Genomic DNA, 18,890 nt, shown 5'->3' on the forward strand with positions numbered 1-18,890 from the left:
TTTTAACACCTCAGTGCCAACCATCTCAAACCACAGCGGCGGGATGTTCCCGGCAGGTCTTGCCCAGCTGCGATTTCCCGTCCTCCTCCCCTCCCGAAATCTGAGTTGTTCTCTCTGAAATTCATATTTTGGAGGTGCTGGAGCACCTGGAAAAGCATCACCCGGATGAAGGGACCCAGGGAGGAAAAATGCAGAGCCTGGAATGGGCTCAAAACCCTCCGTTAATGATTAGAAATGTTCTGGCATTTCACGTCCCTCCTCCGCAGCCGCAGCCTGCGGGAGACGGCGGCGCTTGGTGGCTCTGCCAGGACCGGGGGGCCACGGCTGGAGCGGATTTTGGGGACTAATTGAGGGACTAATCCTAATTTTGGGGCTAACTTCCCAGATCCTTGATGGATGAATCACCCCGAAAACCCTTCCCGCTTCGCTCCCCCAGACGCGCTGTCTCCTCTGATCGGAGCAGGCAGCGATGGACCTGCACGGTCTAAGAAAACAGGGAAAAGGATCCCAGAAGAGCTGCCGAGGCTTCTTCTGGAAGCTGGAGCGGGGTTTTCTGGAGCAGAGCTGTTCCCCACACGCCCAGCCACGCTGGTGGGAAGAGGTGGCGGTGGAAAAGCGTCTCCAGCAGGGAGAGTAGGGTGCCAACAGCTGGTGGAAGAATTGAGGGATGCTTGGGAGCATGTCCTGGAGAGGGATTTGTGTGCCTGGGTGATGCGAGGTGGGGGTGACCCCCATCAGCCTCCAAGTGTGGGTCATGGTGGGGGGCAGGGGTGGGATGTTCCTGGGATGAGATGGAATGGGGTGGAGTGGGATGGGGAGCGGGATGTCTGGGTGCCCTGGGGAGCTTGGGGTGACAGGGCACAAGGGGTGCCACCACCTGCATCCATCTGGAATGGCCCTGGGGACAGAGATGGAGATGGGATGGGAAAGGGACAGGGCTAAGGATAGGGACAGGGATGAGGGTGATGATGGGGATGGGGAAAGGGATAGGGATGGGGACAGAAATGATGGGGTTGAAGCTGGAAATCGGGACAGCGATGGGGATTTATGAGGGGGATGGGGACAAGAATGATGATGGGGACAAGAATGGAGATGGGGACAAGAATCGGGATGGGGACAGGGGAGGGGACAAGGAATGGGGATGGAGATCATGACAGGGATGGTGATGGAGATGGGGACAGGCAAAATGGTGGGGATGGAGAAGGTGATGGAGGTGATGAGGATGAGGTCAGGGATGGGGACAGGGCTAGTGGCAGCAGTGGTGACAGTGGCAGGAACAGTGACAGTGATGTCAGTGGGACAGGGATGAGATGATGGCAAAGAGGAAGGTCAGTACCACCAGGCCCCCAAGAACGACGACCCCAGGGTGAGCAAACCCGCCCTGGGAGCAGCGGCGGGGCTGGGCTGTGCGGGTGGGCCGGGGGTGCCGGTGCCTGGCTGGGGGGGCCACGCTGTGTTTTGGGGGCCGGCCGGAGCGGCATCGGCGCCGAGCCCACGGGCGACTTATGCAGTTGCTTAGCAACTCCCAAACCCGGATTAGAGGAGAGCGAGGCGGGCGATGGGGGGGCTGCAGGCTGCAGCCCCCCGCATTGCCCTGGAGGTCCCTCCTCTTTCCTGGGCTGCCCCGGCTCACCCTGCCAGTCCCAGCACCTCGGCGTGGGCTGAGGCTGGAAGCAGGGGCTGCAGGCAGCACCAAGGGCCGGGAAAGCAGCTGGGGGTGCAGCTCTGCTTGGAGAGCACCCCAAATGTGGGGGGTTGGATGCTCCTGTGAGTGGGGAAGGGACCCTAGACCCCAAAAGTGGAGCCCACTCCTCTGTGTGGAGCCTGGAGTTGGGCACATCACCCCTGGGCTTAAGGGGATGCTCGCTGGGACGTGGTGTCCCACCATGCCCACCCTTCCTCACCATTTTCATCCACACTCTTCTTTGGGACCAAGTCCTAAGTAGGTCAAGAACGATTTTCCCCCTGTGCAAACGAACCCGGGGGGGGCAAAACCTCCCTCCAGCATCACTGCGGGCCAAGTGTCCCCCCCAAAAAATGCACACGTAGCCCCCATTTACTGCAGCTTTGTCCCCTCTCTCAAAAAAAACCCCAAAAACCCTCCACGCCGAGGGCGAGCCCCGTCAGATCTTGGCTCGCGTCCTCCGCATGTGATGTTGTGTTCCACGAAACTCCGGGGCGAGCTGCCGGCTCCTTTAAGTGTTAGGAGGGAGTTGGAGGCTGCGAAATAAAATTGGAGGAGGGAAAAAAAAAAAAAAAAAAAAAAAAAAAAAAAAAAAAAAAAGAGGAGAAAGGGAGGAAAAAAAAAAAAATAAGACACCCCCCCTTTTCCCCCCCAAAAGCCTGGCAGGGGTGTCGGGCTGATAGGCTCGCCCGGAGGAAAGCGCATTACGTAGGCAAGCGGCTCCGCTCAACTTGCCACCTGCGCCGGGAGAGCTGCCGGGGAAGCGAGATCCTGCCGGAGCCCCTCGCCCGCCGCTGGCCGCCCACCCGCCCTCCGCCATGGACTGCTGCAATGTAGGTCCCCCCTTCCCCCTCTCCCCCCACCCTGCACCCGCTTTTCCGCCTTTAATCCGTTATTAGTGGTGAGGTCCGGGGGCGGCCGAGGGGGTTTGGGGTGGCGGGGGCGGGGGGTGCGATGGGTGCTGCACCCAAGAGCTCGAACAACTCCACGTCTCCCCCCGACCCCAGCGCTGCTGCAGCCCCCCAGGCCCATCTCCCCCCAGCCCCCCGCCCCAAACCCCCCTCCTGCTTCGCACCAGTTCAGGGTTCATCCCGCCGGGGCCACAGCCCGGTCAGCATCCTGCATCCCACAGCCCGCTCGGGAAAATCACCCCCGTCCCCAAATCCAGCTTTTTTTTAAGCTTTTTCTTCCCCCTCCTCCACCCCCTAAATTACTGTCCAGTGGGATCGGGGGTTGCCTGTGGATAAAGGGATTAAATGGAGCTGCACCCCTCACTCCTCACCCGAGGGTGAGCTCCCCTTGCTGCTGGCTGGCTCGGGGAGCTGATCCGGCACAAGCCCACATCCTTTTCCCTCTCTCTCCTTGTTTTCCCTGACTTTTCCTGCCCTTCTCCCCCTTTCTTCCCCCTTTTATTTTCTTTTTCCCCTTTCCACTCTTTTTTCCCCTCTTTCCCCCCTCCTGCTCAGGTGGCAGCACCGGGAAAAGCCCCCATCCCTTCTCCTGGGCACCTCCAAACAGGCAAAGCCCACCCTGGGTATAGGATTTCTTCTCTCTGGATATGGAATTTCTCCCCGACATATAGGATTTTTTCCCTCATATATAGGATTTCTCCCTCTGAATATAGGATTTCTCCCCTAGATACAAGTTTTCATCCCCTGTGTAGAGGTTTTTATCCCATGGATATGGTATTTGTCCCCTCAATATGGGATTTCTGCCCTGAATATAGGGTTCCCCCACATATATAAAAGATTCCTCCAACTAGCCATAGGATTTCTCCTGTGGATTTAGGATATGTCCCCCTGGATATGTTTTTTTTTCCCCTGAATATAGGATGTCTCCCCTGGATATGGTTGGTTTTTTTCTCCTGAATATACATGTCTCCCCCCTATATATAGGATTTCTCAACCTGGATATAGGTTTTCACCACCTGTATGTAGGATTTCTCCCCTGAATATAGGATCTCTCCCCTGGGTATAGGAAATTCCCCCGCATATATAGATTTCCTCCACCTGTATATGGTATTTCTCCCCTGGATGCAGCATTTCCTCTCTCTGAATATAAGATTTCACCCTTGCATATAGGATTTCTCCCATGGATATAGGATTTTTCCCATGGATATAGGATATTTTTCGCTGTATATGGGTTTTCTCCCCCGACTGTAGGATTCCCTCCCCCGGATATAGTATTTCTTCCCTGGATATAGGTTTCTCCCCCTGTATATAGGATTTCTTCCCTGGATATAGGATTTCCTCCCTCTGGATATAGGATTTCTCCCCTGGATATAGGATTTCTCCCCTGGATATGGGTTCCCTCTCCTCCCCCCATATATAGGATTTCTCTCCTGAATGGAATATTTCTTTCCTAGCTATAGGATTTCCTTCCCCTGGCTATAGGATTTCTCCCCTGGCTATAGGATTTCTCCTCTGGCTATAGGATTTCTCCTCTGGCTATAGCATTTCCACTCTGGACATATCACTTCCACCTTGGAGCTGTCACTTGAGCCGCTGCTCCTTTGCTCCCCTCACCTTTAGCAATGGTAAAACAACCTGAGCAACTCTGTGGAGCCGTGGCCACTCTCCAGCAGGATGAACACCCTCCCCCCTCCCAAAATCTACAGCTTCCAAATAGCCCCCCCCAAAAAACCTCCTTTAAGTACTTTTGAGCCCCTCTGGGGGGATGAAAAAGCTTCCCTCCCTGCCCAGCATCCAACCCTGGCTCATTTCCAGCTCATTTCTTTTTCCTGTGGGTTTTTTTTTTCCCTCTTGGTCTCGGTGCTGAGTCCAACTGCTCCAGTGGGATGTGGCAGGAGGGGACTGGGCTGTAGTGATTTATCCTTGGGGGGGCTTTTCCTCCCCTCCAGCATCACTCCCTTCCCAAATTTCCCAGTGTTTTCAACCAAAGCCCTGGGGAGGGATACAGGAGGATGCAACAGGTTGCGAGGGAAGGGGAAACTGAGGCACGACCAGCTTGGTTTGTGCAGCGTGGCCCCCCCACCCTGCAAAAAATCCCCCCCAGAACCCATCCTCTGCTCCCTGTGTCAGAACCCCCAGGAATCAGGATCAACCTGGCTGGGGTTTGGCTTCTTGCAGCTGGGTGGCCCAGGGTGGGATTTAGGGATGGGCAGGGGGTGAAGCATCTTTCCTTGCTGCCCCTTCGGTTGCAAAGCCCCCAAGGCTCCTGCAAGAGACCCTGATTTTTAGCAAACTCCTTCATTTTTAGCAAAGGACCCTCATTTTTAACAAATAGACCTAATTTTTAGGAATCCCCCCCCCCCTTAATTTTTAGCACAGGGGCTAATTGAGGACCTTCTGGAATGGATCCCTTTGGGGAGGGGGGTGCCCTGTTTGAGGTCCCACCAGCTGTAACCCTCGCCTTGCCACCACCAGGAGGGAGCCTGCACAAAGCTGGACGAGGACATCCTGGACATCCCTTTGGACGATCCCGATGCCAACGCGGCGGCCGCCAAGATCCAGGCTAGTTTCCGCGGCCATATGACCCGCAAGAAGATCAAAGGGGGAGAAATCGATCGGAAAACCAAGGACGCCGAGTGCGCCAACAGCACCCGCGGCGGCGACCTCCGCAACGGAGACTAGGTACATCCCAAAGCCTGCTTCCTCCCCCCAGAACGGGACCACCTGACAAGGATGCTGTTCTGAGCATCCTTTGCTGTGTTGATTTGGGAAGGAGCATCCTTCCCCATGCTGATGTGGGATGGAGCATCCTTCCCCATGTAGATATGGGATGGAGCATCCTTCCCCAAGCAGAGTTGGGATAGAGCATCCTTCCCTGCACAGATTGAGGATGGAGCATCCTTCCCCATGCAGATATGGGATGGAGCATCCTTCCCTGTGCTGATTTGGGATGGAACATCCTTCCCCGCACAGATTTGGGATGGAGTATCCTTCCCCATGCTGATACAGGATGGAGCATCCTTCCCTGCACAGATTGGGGATGGAGCATCCTTCTCCATGCTGATTTGGGATGGAGCATCCTTCCCTGCACAGATTTGGGATGGAGCATCCTTCTCTGCACAGATTTGGGATGGAGCATCCCTCTCCGTGCAGATTGGGGATGGAGCATCCTTGCCTGAGCAGATTTGGGATGGAGCATCCTTCCCTGTGCAGACTGGGGATGGAGCGTCCTTCTCTGCACAGATTTGGGATGGAGCATCCTTCCCTGTGCTGATTTGGGATGGAGCGTCCTTCCCTGCGCAGATTTGGGAGGAAGAAGGGGTTTTTCCTCCCAGGAGATGGAAGCACGCGAGCAGGCAGCCCCTGCCTTGCCCTAATTTTGGGCGCGCGCCGTAGTAGTTGGGAAGGATGGGAAGTAGGATGGGAAGGCGCAGCCCTAGATTTGGATTGAATCTCTCCCTTAGCAACACCACCCCGAGCGCCTCGCCTCAGCACATGCTATTTTTAAAAGCCTGTGTCACAGTCTCCTGGCAGGAAAAGGTAAATTTAAAAAGCGCCCACGGTGCCGAGGCCGCGTGGCATCGGAGCCCGGGGGGCGGCCGCTCCGTGCCCGGGCCGTGCCCTGTGCCGAGCCGGCACCGGGAGCGCGGAATGGCCTCGGATACCGGGAATGCTGGTTTGGGGTTAGCGGCGGGGAGGGCGTGATGCAGGCTTGGCCACGTGTGTGTGGCGGGGCTGGTGGGGATGGAGCTGGGATGGGACTGGGATGCAGTGAGGATGAAGTGGGGATGCAAGGGGGATGCAGTGGGGATGTAGTGGGAAGGAACTGAGGATGCAGTGGAGATTCAACAAGGATGCAATGGGGCAGCAACGGGAATGAACTGAGGCTGTAGCGGGGATGGAACTGTAATGCAGCTGGGATGCAGTGGGGATGAACTCAGGATGGAGCAGGGATGGAACTTGGATGCAGAAGGGATAAAGTGAGGATGCAATGGGAATTGAACTGGGATGTAGTGCAGTGGCAGTGGGGATGCAGTGAGGATGCAGTGGGAACTCACTGGAGATTCAGGGAGGTGCAGTGGGGATGTGCTGATGAATGGGAATTCAGTGGGGCTGTGGTGGGAACAAACTGAGGATGCAGTGGGGATTTCGGGAAGATCCAGTGGGGACACAGTGGAAACACAGTGAGGACACAGCAGGGATGCAATGGGGAAGGAGTGGGGATGTGGTGGGGATGCAGTGTGAAAGCAATGGGGATTCAGTGGGAATGCAATGGGAAGGAACTGAGGATGCAACAGGGATTCAGTGAGGGTACAATGGGAATGAACTGAGAACCTGAGAACGCAGTGGGAATTCAATGGGGCTGCAGTGAGGACTCGGTGAGGATGCCCTGGGGCTGCAGTGGGGAAGCAGCTGCCAAGTGCAGGTGCTGTGCAGCTCCTTGGGGCCTGGAGGTTCCTCAGGGCTGCCTCGTTAGGGGGGCTGAGCAGGCTGGCAGCAGGGGGGACGGGCTCTCCCCCTCTGCCCCCCTCTGCCAGGGTGCTCTGCCCAGGGAGGTGCAGGCGGGGGGTCCCCCCATGCTCCCAGGCTGGGTGAGGGCAGGGTGCAGGCAGCAGTGGAGCCAGGACAAGGGTGCAGGCAGGGTGTGGGTGGGCTGCAAGTAGGGCACGGAGAGAGTGTGGGCAGGGGGAGGGCACAGAGAGGGTGCAGGCTGCAGGAGCAGTGCGTGGGCAGGGTGCAGGCAGGGTGCAGGCAGGGTGCAGCTGCAGGGCACAGGGTGCAGGCAGGGTGTGCAGAAGGTGCAGGCAGGGCACCGGCAGGGTGCAGGCACGGCTCAGGGTGTAGGGTGCAGGCAGGGTGTAAGTAGGGCACAGGGTGCAGGCAGGGCTCAGGGTGCAGGGTACAGGAAGGGTGCAAGCAGGGCACAGGGTGCAGGCAGGGTGCAGGCAGGGCACCGGGTGCAGGCTGGGCACAGAGTGCAGGCAGGGCTCAGGGTGCAGGCAGGGTGCAGGCAGGGCACCGGGTGCAGACAGGGAGCAGGCAGAGGTCAGGGCTCAGGGTGTAGGGTGCAGACAGGGAGCAGGCAGGGCTCAGGGTGCAGGCAGGGAGCAGGCAGAGCACAGAGTGCAGGCAGAGCACAGAGTGCAGGCAGGGCACAGAGTGCAGGCAGGGCTCAGGGCACAGGCAGAGCTCAGAGTAGGGTGCAGGCAGGGAGCAAGCAGGGCTCAGGGCTCGGGGTGTAGGGTGCAGGTAGGGAGCAGGCAGGGCACAGAGTGCAGGCAGGGCACAGGGAGCAGGCAGGGCTCAGGGAGCAGGCAGGGCTCAGGGCGCAGGCAGGGCTCAGGGTGTGGGGTGCAGGCAGGGCCAGGCCCAGGGCTGACTGCTCTCTCCTTGTTGCAGGGGCCTCCAGCCGCTCCCCGGACCCCCCTCGCCACCGGCCCCCCCCGCCGCCGCCCGCCGAGGCCCAGGAGCCCCCGCTTTGCCCCATCGCCCCCCGCATGCGACCCCCGGAGCCCCGCAGCAGCCAGGCCCTGCCCCCACCCCCGGCTGCCCCGCCCCGCCCCGGAGACCCCCCACCCCAATAAACGCCCCTGCCAGAGCCCCGGGCTGTCCTCGGTGCCGTTCCGTGTCCCCGGCGGAGGGTGAGGGCACCGCGGGCACAGCGGGGAGGGGCACGGGGCGGGCGGTGCCCAGCAGTGATGGCACACGTGCGTGTGGGACATCGGGCGGGCACGTGTGACATCACTGCCAGCCGTGGGACGGCGGGAGTGACATCACGCAGCTGCACAGGGCATGGTGTGACGTCACTGGGGGGTGGGAGAACACTCGTGGGGTGCTCCTGCCCCGAGGTGGGTGATGACGTCACTGCTGGACGTGTGACGACTGCTGTGACACCACAGAGGTGTGTGTGACGTCACTGTGGGATGTGAGACACCATAGAGGTCTGTGTGATGTTACTGTGGGATGTGAGACACCATAGAGGTATCTGATGTCACTGTGGGATGTGTGACACCACAGAGGTGTGTGTGATGTCACTGTGGGATGTGTGACACCATAGAAAGGTGTGTGATGTCACCGTGGGATGTGTGACACCACAGAAATGTGTGTGATGTCACTGTGGGATGTGTGACACCATAAAGGGATGTGTGATGTCACTATGGGATGTGTGACACCACAGAAATGTGTGTGATGTCACTGTGGGATGTGTGACACCACAGAGCTGTGTGATGTCACTGCTGGATGTGTGACAGCACAGAGGTGTGTGTGATGTCACTGTGGGATGTGTGACACCATAGAAAGGTGTGTGATGTCACTGTGGGATGTGTGACACCACAGAGGTCTCTGATGTCACTGAGGGATATGTGACACCATAAGGGGATGTGTGATGTCACTGTGGGATGTGTGACACCATAGAGGTGTGTGTGATGTCACTTTGGGATGTGTGACACCATACAGGGGTGTGTGCTGTCACTGCTGAATGTGTGATACCACAGAGGTCTGTGTGATGTCACTGTGGGATGTGTGACATCACAGAGGTCTGTGTGATGTCACTGTGGGATGTGTGACACCGTACAGGCCTGTGTCATGTCACCACTGGCTGTCTGATGCTGGGTGTGACATCATGCAGGCCTGCAGGACATCACTCATGGACGTGTGACATGCCTGTATGGCATCAAACAGGCATGACTTGGAAGCCGTGATGTCACACACTCGTGGTGACATCGTGGTGACAGACAGGTCACAGGGTGTGAAAACACACGTGCACCACAGTGTCACCTCACCCCGAGGACCTTGGCTGGTGCTGTGACGTCACCCCGCCCTGTGACCTCACCCAGAAGGCTGTGGGACCCCCCAACCCCGAAATCCCCACAAACTCACCCAAAGCGCCGGTGCTGGGCAGCACAGCAGCTTTTAATCAGAAAACTCCTAAAAAAAGTGTGTCCCCCGCCCGCCTGTCGCCCCCCACCCCCCACTTTTAATGCTCTTTTATGAAAAATCCTCCTTTCCACTGATATATAGATATATAAAAAAAAATAAGAAGCCCCACACCCCCCTCGCCGGGGCAGGGCCAGGGCTGGTTTGGGGGGTGATATTTACGGGGAGACTCAGCCCCCCAAACCCAGGGGGCCCCTGCACCCATTAAACATCCCCACGACGAGTCCAGCTGCTCGAGGCATGTGTTAAAAAGAAAAGGAACCCAAAAAGGGACAAAACCACCCCAGAAAACGGGGGTGTGGGGGGTTGAGGGGTGTGTGTGTGCTGGCTCTGGGCACCCCCGGTGTTTGAGGGGAGGTGCTCACACCAAGGAGCCGGCTCGGCTCTGCGCCGGCACCATGACCGGGACGGCGCCCGCCCGGGCCAGGCTGGAGGGGGGCAACGCCCCCGGGGGGGCGGCCGGGTCCTGGTGGCGCCGGGGGGTCCCGTTAACGGCGGGGGGCGGCAGGTTGGGGGGGCGGCCCCCTCCCCGGGGCGGGGGTCCCCGGTAGCTGCCGGTGGCAGTGAGGATGGAGGCGGTGTCAGAGGGGGGTCTGGCCGCGTAGAGTTTGTCCCGGGGGCCGGCGATGGAGGACAGGGTGCTGGTTTTGGAGATGGTGTCCGAAGCCGGTCTCCTCGCCCACGACGGGGTTTTGGGCGCCACAGCGTCCTCCCTGCCAAGAGGGGAGACTGTCGGAGAGAGTGGCACCGGGAACCCCGACATTCCCCGCCCTGGCATCCCCTCCCCGAGCAGCGGGGCCGCCCAGGTTGAGTAGAGTTTCTGGACGCCCAAACAGGGGGACAAAAGGGAGTGGGGGGAAAACAGAGGTGGAAAATGCCCTCGTTAACTCTGAAACCTAATGTCAACTGGGCAAATGTGGAACCCTCACCCCCGCTTGTTAACTCTGAAGCCTAATGATAACTGGCCAGAGATCAGTAACTCCTTCCCCACTGTTAATTCTGAAATTTAGAAAAGATTGGCCCGAGGTGGGAACCTCCTCCTGCCCCGTTAACGCTGAAACCCAGCAAGGGCGATTTGAACCTCCCCCACGAGAGGAGCCTCACTTGATCTCGTTGGCTCCCTCCTCCTGGCTGTCACGTTTCTTCCTCCTGTAGCCAACAACCCGCTGGGCAAAGAAGATGATGGTGGCGAGAGCGCCCAGGGAGCCCAGCACGGCGCCGGCGATGACTGCTTTAGTGCTCGCTGCCAGAGAGACACGGACAGGTCCCTTAATCCCACAGGGATCCCACGGGGACCTCATGGGGACCGTGTCCCCCTCTCCCCGACCCTGCGGACACGTACTCACTTGACTGCACCTCCAGGACGATTCTGCACTTCTCAAAACCCGCTCGGTTTTCGGCTGTGCAGACGTAGAGACCCGACATTTCCAGGGAGAGGTTGGTCAGCCTGAGGGTGCCCCTGGCCAGGTCTGCGGGCGGAAAATTTGGGTTCTGCCCCACAGTCCCCCCCTCACCGCCCCCTCCTCGTGCAGGCAGTGGGCAGGAATCCCCCAGCTGAAGCTTCAGGGGATATTCCAGCCCAGCCGGTCCCCCCCAGAGGTGCCCCCTTACCCTGGGCCGGGGGGAAGAAGACCTGCGGGGTGGGGTCCGTGCGCTCCCACTGGTACGTGGGCGAGGGTTTCCCCTTCTTGGAGGAGCAGCTCAGGGTCACGTTGGCGCCCACGGTGGGGGTGCCGTGCAGTTGGCAGGCGGGGACGGCCGGCGGCACTGCGGGCACCAACGTTAGTCCCGAGGGTCGCCACGGGGAGGCCGAGGGGAGCCGCGGAGCCCGGCGGAGCCTTACCCAGGACGGTGAGGTTGATGACGCCGACATCCCTGCCCTCGGGGGCACCGTCATCCACCACGTTGACGGTGCACATGTACTGCCCCGAGTCGCGCTCCCGGGTGGCGTTGATGACCAATGAGATGTTGTGGCTGAGGACTGGGTACAGGAACCCCACCCGGGACTTCAGGTCCGTCTCCCCCACCTTCTCCGTGCCGTCCAGGTACATCAGGATCTGCACGGGGGAAAACACCCCCTTGGTCCCCTTGGCCCCTCCGGAGAAGGCGAAGAAGGAGAGAAAAGCCCCACAAATCCCATATTCTGTGGAGCAGCAGCTGCTGCAGGAGCCCCCTCCAGCCTCATCTGCCCTGAGCATCCTGAATGTGGGGACTGTGGGAACATCTCCCCACCATGGGCACCATGAGCATCCCCCCATCATGAGCACCAAAATCATCCCCCCCCATCGTGGGCATCTCCCCCTCATGGGCACCACAAGTGTCCCCTCACTGTGGGCATTTCCCCATTGTTGTGGGCACTATGAGCATCCTCCAAGGGCATTTCCCCATCCTGGGCATGACAAACACCTCCCTATGCAGGCATCCTGGGCATGCCCCCAGTGTGGGCATCTCCCTTCATGGGCCCAATGATCACCTCCCTATCCTGGGCACCTCCAGATCATGAGGACCATGGTCATCTCCCCCCGAAAGCATTTCCTGCTGTGGACACCACAAGCAGCTCCCTGCTGCAGGCACTGTGGGCATGACCTCATTATGGGCATCTACAGATCACCATGGGCACTCCCCACCAAGGGCACTGTGCCATGGTGGGCACCATGGTTATCACCCCATGGGGGGCCCTGTGAGCTTCACCCCATCATGGCCACTACCTCATCATGGGCAACATGAGCTTCCCCTCGTCCTGGACACCACCCCATCACGAGCACCACAGGCAGCTCCCCACTGTAGGCACCATGGGTTCATCTCCATCAGGAGCATCCACCTGTCGTAGGTACCATGGGCACCAGGAGCATCTCCCCCACCATAGGAACCTCCCCATGGTGGTCACCATGAGCTTCATCCCATCATGGGCAACTCCTCACCACGGGCACCGCGGTGGGAACCACACGAACCTCCCCATGAGCATCCCCCCACTGTGGGCATCTCCCCATCATGGACACCATGTCCTCATCATGGACACCTTCCCATGGTGGGCATCTCCCCATCATGGACACCATGTCCTCATCATGGACACCTTCCCATGGTGGGCATCTCCCCATCATGGGCACCATGAGGTTCCCTCCATCGTGGGCACCTTTCCAGGGTGGGCACCATGAGCATTCCCCCATCACAGTCACCTCCTCATCACGGGCATCCTCCCACCATGGGCACCGTGGCCACCACTCCGTGATGGGCACCATAAGCTTCCCCCCATCATGAGTACCACTGTATCACGAACACCACGAGGACCCCCCTCTATGATCACCTCCCAGCTTGTCCCCTCTGTCCCCACCCCCCTGTCACCTGGAAGGGGCTGGCATTCCCCTTGTGCAGCAGCCAGAGGATGTAGGGTTTCTCCTGGGAGTGGCTGGTGTACCAGACGGGCAGCACCGCCTGCTGCCCCTCCACGGCGAACACCGAGTCCGTCCCCACGTGCACCTCCAGCACGGCTGAGGAGACACCTGCCCGTGGGAAATCGGGATGTGACTCAACCCCAGGTGCCCCTTGTCCATAGAACCTCCTCACTCGCAGCGGAAAACCCAACAATCTCAGGTTATCACCAGGAAGCTGGGCCAGGAGGACATTTTGCCTCCTTCCCCGGCATGGGAAGGGCTTTCCGGCTGCTCCAGAGGAGGCAAGACAATGCTGTTTCCTCCCATCCCGCTTCCCCCTGCCGCCCAGGATGGGAAGACATCCGGCAGTGGCCAGACACCCCCTTTACCTCAGTATTGGGGCATCCCCAACCCTCCCATGATGTTGCACCAGATCCCACGGGATTTATTTAGAGCAGGGGCCCCCATATGCACCCTACAAGCCTTCCCCAGCATCCCCCCTTTTTGCTGCCAGTGCTAAACTGGGATAATTCATGGGTGGTCTTCCCTGACCTCAATCCCATTCCATCCCAAATATCCCATCCCAATCCCCCCATCCCTGTGTCCCCTGCACCTCAGCATCCCCCCAAACTCCACTGGATGGAGGTGATGGGATACGAGTGGGTACCACGGACCGGAGAGGGATGCTTGGGATTATTCCCCAGCTTTGCCTGGGAGGCTCAGCCAGAAAATTAATCGGCTCAGGGAGGCTGAGTTTGTGCCGGGGTTGCTTTGTTTTTCCCGGGGGCACATCGAGGCCCCGCATCCCGACGGCTCCATCCCTGCATCCCGCCCATCGATCCGTGTCCCCGGCTGGCCCCGCTCCCGCCAGAGCCCCAGGGATGCTCCCGACTGGGACACGGGGTGGAAAGGATGATGCTACCCCAGCATCCCAAATCCTGGCTTCGGAGGGAAAACCCCCTGGGTCCGAAGGATTTCGGGAGCCTCCAAAGGCCTCGCACTTTTCCCTAAGAGCTCAGAGGTTGTAATTGGATTTTTCCAGGGTGGGAAGAGGAAAACAAGGCACTGTGGAGTATTTTTAGCCTCCTCCCGCATCCGTTCATCCCCCCACCCGGCAAGGCATCGGCGCTGCTTCCTGACGGAGCCTTCCAGCTCCGGGCAGGAAACTCTGCTCCGGCTGATAAGTCTTCTCAGGAATTAAAAAAAAAAATAATTAAATTTCCCTTTCTCTGGTGAAAAACCGGGAGAAATCAGGCCTGGTCTGGTGAGGATGCGTAAAAATAGCTCACCCGGGCTAAGAACATAAACCCTTAAGTCCTGGAGGGGGTGGGGGGGATGCCCGAGGCACCTGCGGGTCCCAAATCATCGATATATTATTAGTATTATTAATTACATCAGGCTGTGGTATCGAATCCAACAGACAGCATGGAAAAATAATGCTAATTATAGTGTATTTATATGTAGCTATACAGATAACTGTATTAAATTTAGGGAGTGTGGAAGGAAATATGAGATGGCGACTCATTAAATTGGAATTTCCAGAATAAAATAGATCTTTGAGAACATATAATTTATAGCAATTATAAATATAGGTAGATTTTTGTGAGAATAGGGATAATAGTGGTGATGTGAGAGTTATAATGGTGCTCAGAATAATGAGAGTAATGATCAAAGTGAGAATAATAATTAGAAAGGTGATAATAATAACGATAAAAGTGATACTAATAATGATAACAGTGATAATGATAATAATAATTGTAATTTCAATAGCGATTATAATAATTACAACAGTGATTAAAACAATTATAAATCATAATAATAATTATAACAGTGATAATAATGGTTAAAATAATAATTATATTAATAATTATGAACACGGTTATATAGCTCATTAATTTTGCAGCTGGAATCATTAAATGATGACACAGTTCCTAAAAATTCCCAACAGCTGGGAAATTCCAGGTGTTTTCAGCCTGGCTTGTCCATTATTAGGGATAAAATTGTGTTAAACTGCGATAATCTAGAGGAAAATAGATGATATCCAACAATTATATCATGATTTCTACTGGAAAAGAGATAACAGGTTATACACACCTGGTGGAATAATTACGAATTTGATTGTAGTTTAATGAAAATAATTATGATAGTTTTAATATTTATAGTTATAGATTATATTATAATAATTATTATATTATAACAGTTATGATTATTATATTTGTTTATATTATAATAGTTATAAGTAATAGTTATTATAATGATAATAATGATAATAAAATAGTGATAATAGAGGAGATTATGATGATGATGATGATGATGATGATGATGATGATAATAATAATAATAATAATAATAATAATAATAATAATAATAGTAATAATAATAAAGAGGTTCATTAATGATGCAGATGCCATTGATAAGTGACTCCTAAACCTCTGTGCATCCCCAACAGTTGGGAAAATCCAGGCTTTTCATCCCAGTCCCTCTGTCAGGAGCAGTTTTGGCCCCGATGCTGGGCCAAGGGGCGCTGAGGATCCCCCAGTGAGCTGGGGAGGGGTGGATGGAGCTGGATCCCAAGGCCGCTCCCTCCCCCAAATCCCCTTTTTCGCCCCAAGTTCCTCCTCTCAGGCAGATGTGACCCCAGAGAGGGCTGGGAGAGCCGGGGCTGGAGCTGCAGGCACGGGAGGGACCGAACCCTCTGGCACAGCCCCAGCTTTGGCCACCTCGACGCTCCAAATCCTCTAATGCTTTAACCAGATCGAAAAAATTAAGCCGCTCTGGGCGCTCATACGTGTTTGGGGGGGCCCCGGGCACCTCCTGCCTGCTCTCTGAGCTCAAAAACCTGGATTCTGATCCAGCTGCCCTGAGCTAAACACCTGCCCGGCTGCCTTCCCTCCGCTCCAGCCCATCTGCTGGGATTTTTTTTTTCCATATGGAAAACCCAAATGAATTTAAATTTACCTTTAAAAATACTCTTACTTGTTTGTTTTGGTTTGGGGTTTTTTTTACCCATGGAATAAATATCTTTTAAATTACCGTTGCAAACACTTTAAATTTTTTTCCCCTATTGAAAGGAAAAAAAAAAAACAACAAACACTTTAAATTTGCCTTTGAATTTTTTCCCTATGGGGGAAAAAATAAAAAATCACCTTTAAATCCCTGCAACCTCGATATTAATCCCAGTGCTGATGTCAACCACCCCATTCTCATCCAAAATCTCATCATTTCAACCCCAAAAGAGCTGTTTCCTGGCTCACAGCGCAGCCTGAACCCCTCAAAAAAGCAACACCCCCAGGCCCCCCCAAGCCTCTGAGCCATTTACTGTACGGGGAATTAAATCCCGGAGGCGGTTGGGGTTTGATGACCCCGCTTGATAGGATTAAGGCGCCGGAGTCATGTGAAACCCAGACCCAAATTAAATCCCAAAAGACCAAGCTCGGGATTTAAAATACACAGCGGGAATCTGGCCGGAAAAAGGACCCCTAGAAAAGCTTGGAAAAAGGTCAGGGAGCATCTCGGAGCTGCGACGCAGCCACTCGCCTCCCTTTGCTTTTTATTTTTATTTTCTCAATTATTTTTGGGGAATTTTTTTTCCTCTTCTTCCCTTAACTCCAACTATTTATAAACGGGCAGATAGGAGATGCCTGACTGTGGAGCAGTGTCCGTTGGGAAAATCCACCACGGCATTTCTCACGACCCCGGGGGTGGGGGGGGCAGGAGGAGCCGTGTCCTCCGGAGAGACCAAATTTGGGGAAAAAAAATTAAATAAAACAATAATCATACGTGACTTTGCTATAGATGGAAACACGCTTCAACCCCGGCCGTGGGAGATGGAGGCGGGGATGGGGTGGGAATGGGAATGGAATAGGATTAGGAATGGGATAGGGATGGGATTGGGATGGGTTGGGGATGAGATTGGGGGTGGGATTGTGGATGGAACGGGTCAGGGAAAGGGATTGGGGATGGGATTGAGGGTGGGATAGGATAGAGAAAGGGATTTGGGATAGGGTTGGGGATGGGATTGAAAAGGGAAAGGGGTTGGGAATGGAACTGGGAACAGGGTGGGATGGGATTGGGATGAGGACAGGGATGCCAAACATCACCCCTCCTTTTGCTTTTCCCCTTTATGATCCCATGCAGATCCCACAGGATGAGGATGGATTGTTTGAGAGCAAATTTAAAGGAATCCCACACATTTGGGGTTCAAAAGTGACTTTTTGCTGCATTTTTGGGCTCTTGGTCCCCATAATGTTGCATCCCAGGGCTCGGGCATGACTTGTTTTGGGGTACTCCATCACGACTCCATGCAAAAAAAGCCGTTGGGATGTGGCAAAGGAACACCCTGGTGGGATTTAAGGACTAAGTGACCCTGTGCCTCGTCCCAACACCCTCCGATTAATTTTTATCAGGGAAGAAAACCTTCAAGGAGGGACAAGTGGCGGCTACGGGACCCCCACCCAGCACCCCGCTGGGAGGAAATGCTGCTGCCATTGTTTTTGGGGCCATTTCCTTTCCCCAAAGGCCTCTCCTTGGCTGGGAACGCCAAAGGATATTTCCCTTCGGAGCAACTGTGGCGTTTCAAAAAAAAACTCGAATAGGGTGGGAAAAATAGGGAAGGGAAGGAGGGAAAAACTCGTGAACAGAGAAGGGTTGAGACCCCTCACCTCAAAACCAGCTGGGGTGGCTGTGGAGCACCAGTAAACGAGGGAAAAGGAAACCAAATGGATTTTTTTGCAGCTCGACGCCAGAGGGGAATTATCGGCTCCGACACATCGGAGTCCCCGGGGTGTCCCTGCATGGCTTTGGGTTTGGGGGTGCTGGAAGGTGCCATTTGGCAGCTTCAAGGTAAAAAATTGCTTTTCCCAGGGGGATCCAGATTTTCCCCACTCGGGACACCCCTAGATTGGGCCTCCCCACCTGCCAACCTGCCTGCTGGGGTGGGGGGACTGGGGCCACAGACAGGGGCAGGTGGGTGCTGTGACCCCCCCGGTACCCCCAGGTCCTGCCCGATGCCACCCTAAAGCTTTCCAGGGTCCTATCCGGTGGTCCCGGGCTCCCGTGCGTCTTGCAGGATGTCCCGGGCTGCTCCACACCCTGCCCCGGTGACCCCCGCGGTACCCCCGGGTCCTGCCCGATGACCCCGCAAAAGCTTTCCCGTGTCCTTCCTTGTGCATCCCGCGCTTCCCAACTCCTGCCGGGTGCTCCCCCGCGGTACCACCGGGTCCTGCCCCGTACCCGCCGCGTCCTGCGCGGTGCCACCGCTCCTCCCGCGTCTCGCCGAGCGCAGCCCCGGCACCGCCCGGCTCCTGCCCGGTGCGCTCCGGGTGCCGCGTCTTGGCCGGTGCATCCCCCGCTACCCCCGCGTCCCGCTCGGTGCGCCCCGAAAGCTCTCCCGCGTCCTGCCCGGCGCCCCCCGGTTCTCCCGCATCTTGTCGGGTGCCCCTCCCGGTACCCGCCGCGTCCCGCCCGGTGCCCCCCGGTGCCCGCGGGGCTCACCCAGCAGCGCCGCCAGCGCCAGCGCCGCCCGCCGCAGAGCGCCCATGGCCGGAGCCGCCGCCGCAGCAGGTGCCGGGGGGGGACCGGGAGGGACCGGGGGGGACCGGGAGGGGCCGCGGGGCGGGGCCCGCAGGTGGGGGAGGTGCCTGACGGAGAGGGCGGGGTGTATCCCCACCCCACCCCATTGGGGTGTCCCATCCCAGGCAGTGACAATCCCCCCCGCTCCCCCAGACCATCCCTCCCCGGGGTCCAACCCCGTCTCCACCGTCTTTGCACCGATTAATTAATTATATGCGTTATTATTAATTACATTAGGGTTAACGGGGGTGTGGTGCAACGTGGCACTTCAATGTCACACAGCCCCCCCCGGAAGGGCACAGGGACCCCCAAACCCCCCGCATCCCCATCCCTCCCACACCGGCAGGGCGGAGCATCCCATCCTGCATCCCTCACCCCCATCCCGCCACCACCCTTCAGATAAACGCATCGCTCCCG

At 56.7% G+C, this 18,890-nt stretch overlaps 2 protein-coding genes across 2 annotated transcripts; one reads left to right on the forward strand and one right to left on the reverse strand.

The window, feature by feature from the left end:
* The first annotated feature begins 2,369 nt into the window (after window positions 1-2,369).
* NRGN (neurogranin) lies at window positions 2,370-8,196 on the forward strand. The gene is made up of 3 exons (XM_064634439.1): window positions 2,370-2,517; window positions 5,071-5,277; window positions 7,996-8,196. The coding sequence occupies exons 1-2, from the start codon at window positions 2,503-2,505 to the stop codon at window positions 5,275-5,277; spliced, it is 222 nt and encodes a 73-aa protein (XP_064490509.1). The 5' UTR covers window positions 2,370-2,502; the 3' UTR covers window positions 7,996-8,196.
* Window positions 8,197-9,486: 1,290 nt separating this feature from the next.
* ESAM (endothelial cell adhesion molecule) lies at window positions 9,487-18,498 on the reverse strand. The gene is made up of 7 exons (XM_064634434.1): window positions 18,396-18,498; window positions 12,874-13,031; window positions 11,375-11,588; window positions 11,143-11,298; window positions 10,878-11,000; window positions 10,636-10,774; window positions 9,487-10,244 (listed from the first exon to the last, which is right to left on the reverse strand). Exons 1-7 carry the CDS (start codon window positions 18,439-18,441, stop codon window positions 9,893-9,895), a joined length of 1,188 nt encoding a protein of 395 aa, XP_064490504.1. The 5' UTR covers window positions 18,442-18,498; the 3' UTR covers window positions 9,487-9,892.
* Window positions 18,499-18,890: the final 392 nt, after the last annotated feature.

The sequence above is a fragment of the Pseudopipra pipra genome, chromosome 23, assembly GCF_036250125.1.
Source record: "Pseudopipra pipra isolate bDixPip1 chromosome 23, bDixPip1.hap1, whole genome shotgun sequence".
Lineage (NCBI taxonomy): Eukaryota > Metazoa > Chordata > Aves > Passeriformes > Pipridae > Pseudopipra > Pseudopipra pipra.

What these genes read in the sequence shown, in the direction of transcription:
- ESAM (XM_064634434.1), bottom strand. Translation starts at nt 18,441, where the DNA reads ATGGGCGCTCTGCGGCGGGCGGCGCTGGCGCTGGCGGCGCTGCTGG. An exon ending in GGCGCTGGCGGCGCTGCTGG is followed by an intron (nt 13,032 to 18,395) that starts GTGAGCCCCGCG and finishes TCCCACGGGCAG; the next exon opens with GTGTCTCCTCAGCCGTGCTG. An exon ending in CTTCTTCCCCCCGGCCCAGG is followed by an intron (nt 11,001 to 11,142) that starts GTAAGGGGGCAC and finishes TTCCGCCCGCAG; the next exon opens with ACCTGGCCAGGGGCACCCTC.